At 34.0% G+C, this 10,100-nt stretch overlaps 2 protein-coding genes across 2 annotated transcripts in view; one reads left to right on the top strand and one right to left on the bottom strand.

The window, feature by feature from the left end:
* The first annotated feature begins 5,962 nt into the window (after positions 1–5,962).
* On the top strand, positions 5,963–8,758 carry LOC118741818. The gene is made up of 7 exons (XM_036473791.1): positions 5,963–6,272; positions 6,351–6,472; positions 6,534–6,647; positions 6,714–6,926; positions 6,996–7,349; positions 7,407–7,566; positions 8,754–8,758. The coding sequence occupies exons 1-7, from the start codon at positions 6,086–6,088 to the stop codon at positions 8,756–8,758; spliced, it is 1,155 nt and encodes a 384-aa protein (XP_036329684.1). The 5' UTR covers positions 5,963–6,085.
* Positions 8,759–9,635: 877 nt separating this feature from the next.
* Positions 9,636–10,100, bottom strand: part of LOC118741816 — a 10,380-nt gene continuing 9,915 nt past the window's right edge. Inside the window, exons 2-3 of the mRNA XM_036473790.1 lie at positions 9,926–10,098; positions 9,636–9,863 (exon numbers count right to left, since the gene is read on the bottom strand). Coding sequence (XP_036329683.1) covers positions 9,636–9,863; positions 9,926–10,098 — 401 coding nt within the window. The remainder of the gene's footprint in view (positions 9,864–9,925; positions 10,099–10,100) is intronic.

The raw sequence follows: 10,100 nt of genomic DNA, 5'->3' as shown, positions 1-10,100 counted from the left end.
AAAAAAACCATGACTCAAAATAGTCGGTATTCTATGCTGTATAGGAGGTTTGCTGTAAGTTTACTCCTATCAACCGCTAAAAATTGAATTTCAGTACTATTTCATAAATGTCCAAGACATAAATTGTTTTCCACCCCCTGATAAGGGTCGGGTTTTGATCTTTAGGCGATCTCTTTTTTTGGAAATTCTTGGCCTTAACCTATCAACGCCGTGTGTGTCGGAATCTCTTAAAAATTTGCTCTGTATACAATTGCCTTCAATGAACTTCTACAAATGTTGCAGTTTAAAACATGTGTACATGCATACACAACTTGTGTCTCCTGCAGAGTGACAGGCAATATGATCGAAGAAAAATACCTTTATATATAAGTATGTAAGTATATTAGGCTGGAAGAAAAACATTTTGACTCATTTCAGTAGTCCAGTACGAGTTGAAGTTCAAAGGTCATTAAGAGTATGAAAAAGGGAACTTCCAAGACAAAAGTTTCAAACAAAAGTTGCGTATTTTTAGCCTTTCAATCCGAATTTGTAGTAAAAACATGTATGTCCATTAAAAAAAAAAAAATTTACTTCCTGTCAGTTTAACCCAGAAATCATAAGTCGGTACTACTACAAAAAGAAAGAGCATCCCCATCCGCGACTTGTTAACTAGTTCATATTTTTGCACATTTCCCTCCATTTTAGAGTTGGTGGACGGGTGGTCTAGGACACCCTGTAATTTTTGTTTTTTTAAAAGAAAACTTGCAAATGTTGAGGAAACCATTAAACAGAGTTAAAAAGAAGTATAAGAAAAAGCAGTTAAAGTAGCTTGCACTTTTGGATGACTAATGTGATAGCCTTTTTGAAGAAGTCAAGAATACGGGCGATGCTTTAAACAATGAAGTTATATACATAAATCAATCAATGAAACGCATACTGAAATACATTTGGATTTAAAGTACCTATTTGGATACTAAATACCCACATACTTGTTATCTAGATACGTATGTTTAAATACTAAAGCGAAACCGACCTTAGGCATTAAGAATTCACAAACGTGGGTATTTAGGACTTTCTAAGAATATACTAAAGAAAATAGAGGTGAAGTAATTACTAAATACTTAATTATTTAAGTATTTGGGGTCGTAAAGTATTTAGTATATTTCTTAAATCTAATGGTTCAGGAAAAGAAAGAATGATCGCGTCTTCGTGTTTTCTTTTTCTGAATTATTGTAGGAATAGGGGTTCTCGGGACTCCTCGTGTTAAACTTTTCGGGATTATTCCGGACTCTTCGAGATTAAGGCTCCACTATTGGGTGCGCCTGCAATCTGGCGTCTGTGCAGAAGTAAGCGGGTTGCCACATAAATGTGGGAGCATTAAAAATTAACCCAGGATCGGGTTGTGTGCCAGATTTGTGACCTGCAGCGTTAACAATCATCCAATGCCAATGAAGATAAATACTCGCACAAGACACTCTTCCTTCGCCAGTGACCACGGCCAATTTTTAAAGCACTGTGGGTTAAGGGATAAAGATGCCGGCTTGGAGAATATGAACCCGAGCCCTGAGCTGCTGTCAGGTTTCAGATAGGTCAATAACATCGACAGGCTATAAATTCAACGGGGAATAATTCCTGCCAAAAAGTGATACTTTGGAATACGTAGTCAATTGGGAAATATATACCATATTACAATCTTCTTAAGATATCTTTAGGTTGAACATTTTGAGGTATCTGAAAAGTGTTGCCGCCTGTTTAAAATGGTATCTCATATTATTTAATAAGTTAAATGAATTACTAAAAGATTGGTATTCGAAATGGGTTTTTGGAAATGCTTATTTTTTTTTAAACTATATTCGGAAGGATTTCCACCTATTTGAAAAATAAAATTCAAGTTAATTCATCAATTAATTGAAGTTTGTATTGCAATATTTATCAGACAAAAGAGATTTAAGGAGACTTATATTAAAAAATACTTTACTTACTTAATACTTTTAAAGTAGAATTTAGTTAATTTATATAAGGCGGCCGCTGTGGCGCAATGGTGAGCAGTGCGCGCTACCATTCTGCAGGGCACTAGGTTCAAACCTGGCTAATTTTACTCAACTTCGGTGAAAAAAAAAATTCATAACTCAAATTATTGTAGAGTGCACCCCATAAGATTATACTTAAATATTGCGCAATACTCAGAGCTACCATTGTGATTTTTTCCAATTTTTTTTGAAATGGTATATTTTCAAAAACTAATTTTTTTTTATCAAAAAATTTGTATGTGTGATTTTATCGATAAAAACGTTTTAATTGCGTATGCATGTTCACTTTGAGCAAATTGTGACAACTGGTTGGGGTAATCTTCGGTAGATTGGGCAAATCGCTAATTGGGCCCAATTGGGCCAAAATTAGAGCCCAATTGGGAACAACTTTTGGCTCTGATCGGGCAACCTCAAAAAATTTCCAGCAAGGAAATTTTGTCATAATGGGCAACAATTTTTGTGCCCTCAACTGGCACGAAAATCTGCTAGCATCATATAAGTGCATTTTCAGAAAAAAAATCATAACTCGAAAATGACGAATTTTAGCATATTGCTACTCGTACTGAAAGTAGTTTATACTATTCCCCAATAGACAAAAAAGTTTGAGAGAAAAAAAAGATGTGGCAATTTGAAAAAAATCAATTTGAAAAAAAAAAATTTTTTTGTTTATAAACAATAATTAATTATTAATAAACAATTACTGATGTTTAGTTCACTAGATCGATTCAGTAGATCAATATCTACAATTGAAAAAAAAAAATCGTTAAAATCCTTGCTTTTTTGCGGCAGTTATAAACGATTTCATCAAAAGTTGCTATTAAGAGAGGAAAAAAGAAGCGTTCGTACTCAAAAAGAAAAAAATTCATTATTCGAAAAATTCGCATTTCTGAGCAAAAAGAAAAAATACGTGTCTCCTTAAATTGTTCAAGGAACCATCCCTGTGAGTTTTATCGCAAACTTAAATTCACTTTCCGCCGGCCTGGGTGATTTGAGATGGAATGAGCCATATACCTTAGTATAAGCACTTACCATAGATATGTCTGCATACCTTATTTCAACTAGATGTGACTTATGGTTCCGAAGTTATAACTGGTAAAATATTCCTCGCCTTTGGGACTTGCCGCCCCCTTTCACAGTCTCATTTATATATATACCTTATAAAGGTCTGCATCGGAATTCAGTTTGCTTCACTGTGAAGTTTTTTTCTAATATGTAAACTACTCATACTTTAACAAAGAGGGCATGGAAGGAAGAGAAGTGAAAATTTTGAGCACTGTATACATGAAAAAAGTACTCAAACAAAATATGTTCCGAAAAAAAGAAAAACATAAACAAGCAGTACTATGGTGTTAAACTTCCACAAAAAATGTGTTCCTTCACAAGTATTTTTTGAGTATTTTTGGAAGTTTTCGTTTAATAAATACTACATAATGTTAACAGACATGGAAAAACAATGTAGGGAATTATCAAGGCTAATACCCAGCTAGCCCAATGCCGAGCGAGACACAAAAGGGACTCCCACAGCAACACCTCGAAGGAGCGTTTTAAAATATGGGATGAATAAGCATTCCATATGGGTTATCTGCGGATGACCTGTTAAAGAAGAAACGTTATTTTTTACCAAACTGCTTCACCGATCATAACCAAATTGCGATGTACATATCAGATATAATTTTAAAAGATCTGCAGTTCTCAATTGCCCACTGTGTTACAACGCGTACACATTTTTTTTGGACTCGTTATCTACTACTACTACTAGAAATGAGATAGCATTTGTGCTTCAACAAATTTGACGTACTTTTGTCGTTGAGTTTTAGAACGCTGTTACACCTTTTGCATGCCACAATATTGTCGATTTCTTGTTCGTCTTCATTTTGAATTCCTGCGTAAAACTCCCACACCCTGCTTCTACCTTGCCTTTGTACCAATTTATATTCTCCGTTTGAAATTTTTGTTTTAATTTGCGCATTGGTGGGATTTTGGATGGTTGGCTTTCAGTTTCCATTGCTGATGCTAAATTTAATAGTGATAGCTTAATAACACAGGTTTAGAAAAAAAGTGTATGCATATTAAACCAAACCTATATATATCTCTATGTTATTTGACACGCTGAATGCGAATCCGAAACCCGTTAGCCCCCACCACGTCAATTTGTGGTCAGTTGAAGGCCAAGTAGGGAAAAATTCATTGAATAAACCTGGAAGTTCAATAAATTTGTATAGATGACCTTGAGGAATCAAGGGACCCCCATATTCGGATTCAGCGACAACTAAAACAAAAAAACATTATTTTAATTGAATACATTTTTTGTCCTATTTGACCCTCAACTGACCTCGAACCTGACACTATGGAGGTTAACGGACCTCTGATTCGGGTTCTAAAACCCCACATATATGAATTTTCAGGTTTATTCAATGCATTTTTCCCTGCTTGACGTTCAACTGAGCACGAACCTGACGTGATAGAGGCTAACGGACCTCGGATTCGCATTCAGCCCGTCGAATAACATAGGGATATATAGGTTTGGTTTAATATGCATACACTTTTTTTTGTAAACCTGTGTAATTTTTATCAATATTTGTTTATAATTAAAACATGTTTCTTTTATATTTTACTAACGTCTTTAAGATAAATTTTCTGCGGATCACACGAACGAGGGTTCAAATAATACACAATGTAAAATGTTAGCTAAACCCTAACGGCCATATTATTGACACTCCGAATTTGCCGGAATAAGAATATTTACGGAATAGAGGAGAATTAGTTGGAATAAGTGTATTATTGACGCATAGAATAAAATGGAATAAGGTGTAATAAGAAAGTCAGAATTGTTATTCCGGGGAATAACTAAGCGGGCAGAATCGAATGTTTCGTCGCCAAGTGAACACACACACCAATCACTTGCCTTGATTAGAAAAGGGAGGATAATTTCATTTAATTCATTTATTTTTTGCAATGAATAACATTTTTTTGTTTTAAAAACATTAAACAAGAAAAACTAGTTAAATAAAACCTGTACTTATAAAAAAAAATAAATAACACACTGTTGCGCGAAACTATACTGAGTGTTCTATGTCGTCATAAAAGCTCGAAACTTCAAGCTCCTCCTGGGCGATTTTTTCAGATTCTTGTGCATTCATCGGTTTGTGCGTCTTTAAGTATAGGTTGTGACGCTCCTGCGCTTCTTGTTCCCGCTTAGCGAAGTATTGCATTACTTGCTTCTGAGCAGTTTTTTGTAGCATAACCGCTTCCATATTAGCAGTATGTAACTCGATGGCATGGCGCATGTTTGTTGCGTGGAGTTCGCGTGACTGCGTTAATTCAAGATTTATAAGCTGCTGGCGCATTTCATTTTCAGCATTATTTGGGTCACGGAATCTGCGTTTCCGTGCTTGCCGCTGTTGTGCAACTGTTGCAAAATATTGTCGCGGTTCTACTGCCGATGCTTCCTTGGGCAACGGCGAGCTGGTGGAGACGATTAAAGGACTGGAGAAGTTACAGCTGTCAATATGGTCGATGACGGCTTCGCTGTAGATGAAACGAATTACTGAAATTATTCGATCCAATTAATATAATATGTACATGTACGTATGTATGCTCCTACAAACATATGTATATTTGTACACTCAGAGAAAAATGGCATTGTAAAAACAAAAATAAAATCTTTATTTTTCTTATGCACGTTTTAAACGAGGCCATTTTCATTTTAAAAATGAAAAATTTTAAAACAAAGCTAAATATTTTTAAATTTAAAATGTTATTTTTAAAATAAAAATGTATTTTAGATTTTAAAATGTTTCATATGTGATTTAAAAATGCTGCATTTTCAATTTTAATACGCACATATTTGTTTTATAAATGTCATGAGTTTACAACTTTCAATACTTAAATCAAAAATGAAAAGCTTTACTTCCAATAGAAACGTCTTCATTTTAAGCATGCTCATAATTAAATGTATGGCCACGCTCATGCATGTGCAAGAAGAAGCAGTTGGCTGAGTCCAGTTATTCTTGTTTGCTGTCGGTTCGGACCGAAAAAGTAATTTCGTGTATTTCCTTTGATATTTTGTGAACAAAATGAATAACTCGTTGCAAATTGGAGATTATATTTATAATTTCGATAACGTTGAATCAGAAGAAGTGTGTGAAAATTTAGAAGGAGTGGTTGTTGCTACCACACCAGTTGTTGACAATGACGATGAGGAGAAGATGGTCGAGCTGCTAAAAGAATTCGAAATGGAGAATGTTTTGCCATTCCTAAAAGGTGAGAAACGACTTAATAAATTAATATTTTAATCAACTAAATTAATTCTCTATTATTATATCCGACCGCGATCTGCAGCTTCGCAGATAACTTTTAGAAGCCTTAAATTTCTTAGAGGTGCTGACCTAAAGGAAGCCATTCCGCCGCTGGGTCTACGTGTTGAGTTTAGAGAGAAATTATTCATGTGGAAGAAGAAAGAGGTATGTATATGTTATAAAACAAACTGCTTTAGGTCTCATAGTTTATTTTGCACATACATAGTTCGGAATAGATGATGAAACCATGTCAATGCCAAGCAAAGTAACTGAATGGTTACAAAAAAACAACTTTATGCCATCAAGTCAGTCATCTTCTTCGCCCCACTGTCTCAGTAAAGTAATTTCAATTAATTTTATTTTAAACTAAATTACATTATAATTATGTAAATATTACTTGAACAAGGATTTACCGAGTTTACTTCAACAAACGTGCAAGGGGAAACTAATCTTGGAATCCTACAAAAAGAACCAACATTTGACTAACGGGAACCGGGACGACCTCATAAGCATTGTCATTGACGAAGTTATTGCAAATGACATTATACTAAGAGGGAATGATTTTGTGAATTTGCTAGAGCAGATAATAAATCTCTTTCCAAACGAAAAGGGTGCCCGGGTAATCTATTTATTATGAAATTGTTAAAATATAGATACATTTTATTGTACTGCTTATTTTCCCCCCAAGGAATACTATTATATTCCGCGCAAGGGTAAAAAATGCCCTAGTGGAAAGCTGTACGGGAAATACGTCAATCAACGCAGTAAGAAAAGGAAGACAATATACCTTGAACAAAACACACCATCACCTGCTAGTACTAAGACTAATCCTTCCACGAAAAATTACGAAGTTCTTGAAATTGATTTTACGATATGTAGAGCATTAAAAGCATCTCTCAGCAGAAGCATTGCCGATTGGAATGAAGTCAGAGATAAATGGCAAAAGACATTTAATTTGCGACAGAATGACTTAAAGGAACTGACCAACATTGATTTTCTCCAAGCCTGGCCCAAATATTCTGATTCGCGGGCTCCTGACTTGGTAACAATGAAATTACGTACTTAGCTCGCAGTTTTACTATACATTTACACATTACAGATAAAACTTGACTTCAATATCATGTACCCTGACAAGGAGGATTGTTTGTATTCGAAATGGGAAATGTTTACGGAAAAGATTCAACGATTTTATGAAACTAATCTACACAACGATTTCTGCAAACAGCTCTTTTCTCTTGCTAAAGCTTCAACGAACAAAGGTAAATACAGATCAAGTGTAACAAAAAACTCCAAAATCAATCGGCTTTCGTTAATTTCTTAAATTTTGTTTAAAGATACGCAAGACTACATTCTTACAACGCTGCTGAATGGAGTTCTTCCACCTTCATCAAGATTTCAAAGTTCCTGCGGAAAGCTAAGAAAGAAAGCAACAATAGCAGACTCGCAACAAAGCTTTGTTTTACGATTAACTTCAATCAACGATTACGAAAGGAAAATTACTGAGTTGATAAGTATGTACTATTCTGCAGGAATGACAATACAGCCTTTTATAATTGTGGAAGGAGTAGCTGAGGGTGATATAACAGGATTTTATATATATTTTGATAAAACATTGTATAAATTTGAGTCGTTTCTAGAATGCCTAGATATCTGTTTCAAAATCTTTCACACTCTTTGCCTAAAATATCCTCAGGCATGCGAAACTTCATGGGTTTTTTTACAACAGTTTTTTTTTGAAATTTATACTGAATATGACTGCAAGTCGGCAAATTTAACGTCTCTTTTGAATTTTATGACATATAAATAATTGCTTTAAAATGTTTATTTGCTTCAAGTGCCACAAAAAATTTGCAGAAATTGATACCTTAATATGTCATTTTAAAGTAGATCATAAGCTTAAATATTTCTAAGTTTACAAGTCAACCGTTTCTTTTATATTCTATAAATAATGGAAAAACATACGCAAAACCAAAATCTCTGTAAATATTGTATTTATTATGTATTTATTTTGTAACAAAATAATAGACACTCGGCTTTTTGGCAAGTTTTGACTATTCTGTTGTTTGACTAATATTCATTTATTTTTTTATAAAGGCTCATCCATAACAAAAACCATATAAATCCGAATTTAAACTTTGTACAAAAATTAGGAAAATTCAACAAAAACTCATTAAAATTTTCAACTTTTTAATAAGAGTTGCTAGAAAGACTTTTAGTATGCTAAATTTTAGTACAATAGAATTTTTCAGCAAATTCAGGCTTGCACATATTATATTAAAATTTAAAAGGCTATAAAAATGCATGCTAAACATTTTTCTGAAACTCTTATTAAAAAGTTGCAAATTTTCCTGAATTTTGTAAAAAGTTTTAAATTTGGCCATTTAACTTTTGCTATATGATTAGCTACAACTTTATAAAAAATAAATGAATATTACTCACACAACAGAATAATCAAAAGTGGTCAAAATGTCGAGTGTCTATTATTTTGACATAAGGAGGGCCGTAAATCCACTTTTTTTAAGACTTTTAATGGTTAATAGCAAAAATCTGTGCGAAAGATGAAAGGTTGCGGTCAATATCTTGGGTCGCACAATAAGAAAAAGCTGTTTTTCGGCCCACCCCATGTATATGACCGTTTTTATAGGATTATTTTAGATTTAAGTTTTTATTTCTCATAATAAGTGTGTACCTACAAAATGTAATGCAAATTTGTACCTTGACTAATAATTTTTGTATGGCTTAAAAAAGGTGAATAAATAAAGAGTGGTGAATATAAAAAAACTAAAATGTTTCATTATTAAAACGAATACACACAGTCTTAATTTAACAATATAGGTATTTGATTTGATGTGAATCATATTTGAATTAAATATGAATATTTTTAAATCAAGCACATTTGTTATTTGAATTAACAAAAATCAAGCTTAAATCAAAAATGAAAATTGTTATATTAAAAATGAAAGTTTTCGATTCAAAATTTTATAGTGTTTAAAATAACGATGAAAAATATTTAAATCAAATATGTTTTTGCTTGATTTTACAATGTTATAACGCACATTTTTAAAGTAAAATTTTTCATATTTACGTCACTTTTAAATACGCTTTTGCTTCGTTTAAGCACGTTTTCATTGATTTTACAATGTTTTTTCCCTGAGTGTACCTGTGATATTCACAATTTCGACCTCCTCTAACGTCGTGTTTTGAACACCCAATACATCTTTGTTTTGAACATACAATGGGGTATGTGTATCATCCGGCATTTGTGTTTCGGGCAATGCTTCCGTATTCAGCAGTGAGTGCTCTTTACTGGTTGCCGAACTTCCATAAATTACCATATGTCAAATTCAGAATGGAGGCCACAGAAGCGATCACGCAGAATCGCAAGCAATTCTAGCATGGCTCCAGTGAGAGGAACGGTTAAAGACACTGGCATGGGTTTCGCAAGTCCGCCACCAGTTCCCATTGAAACTTGCCGCTGCCATGTCGAATATGTCTGCAAATACTGCTTTATTTGCTTGAACCGATTCTGCAGATGTAGTGGTTCGCGAACAATTCCCTGAAAGAAAAAAATATTTAACACCATTTAAAATAAATTTTAAATAATGAAAAAATAACAACCGTAGAAGCGCGCTCGGCGTTCAATATATTCGCGATTTTCCGATACTCCTGGGCCCGTTGCTCCGGCGTGCAACCGTTTGTCGCCTGATTTAAAATGCCATCGCGACCGACATCAACAAGTGCGCGCACAAAGCGCAACGTCTCCTCCGCCGACCAATTCGCAGATCTCCGTGCT

Source organism: Rhagoletis pomonella, unplaced genomic scaffold (assembly GCF_013731165.1).
Source record: "Rhagoletis pomonella isolate Grant_MI unplaced genomic scaffold, Rhpom_1.0 Rhpom_scaffold_00006, whole genome shotgun sequence".
In the NCBI taxonomy this organism is placed as follows: domain Eukaryota; kingdom Metazoa; phylum Arthropoda; class Insecta; order Diptera; family Tephritidae; genus Rhagoletis; species Rhagoletis pomonella.
Note: the sequence above shows the minus strand (reverse complement) of the source record. Positions and strands in the feature narration are given on the sequence as shown.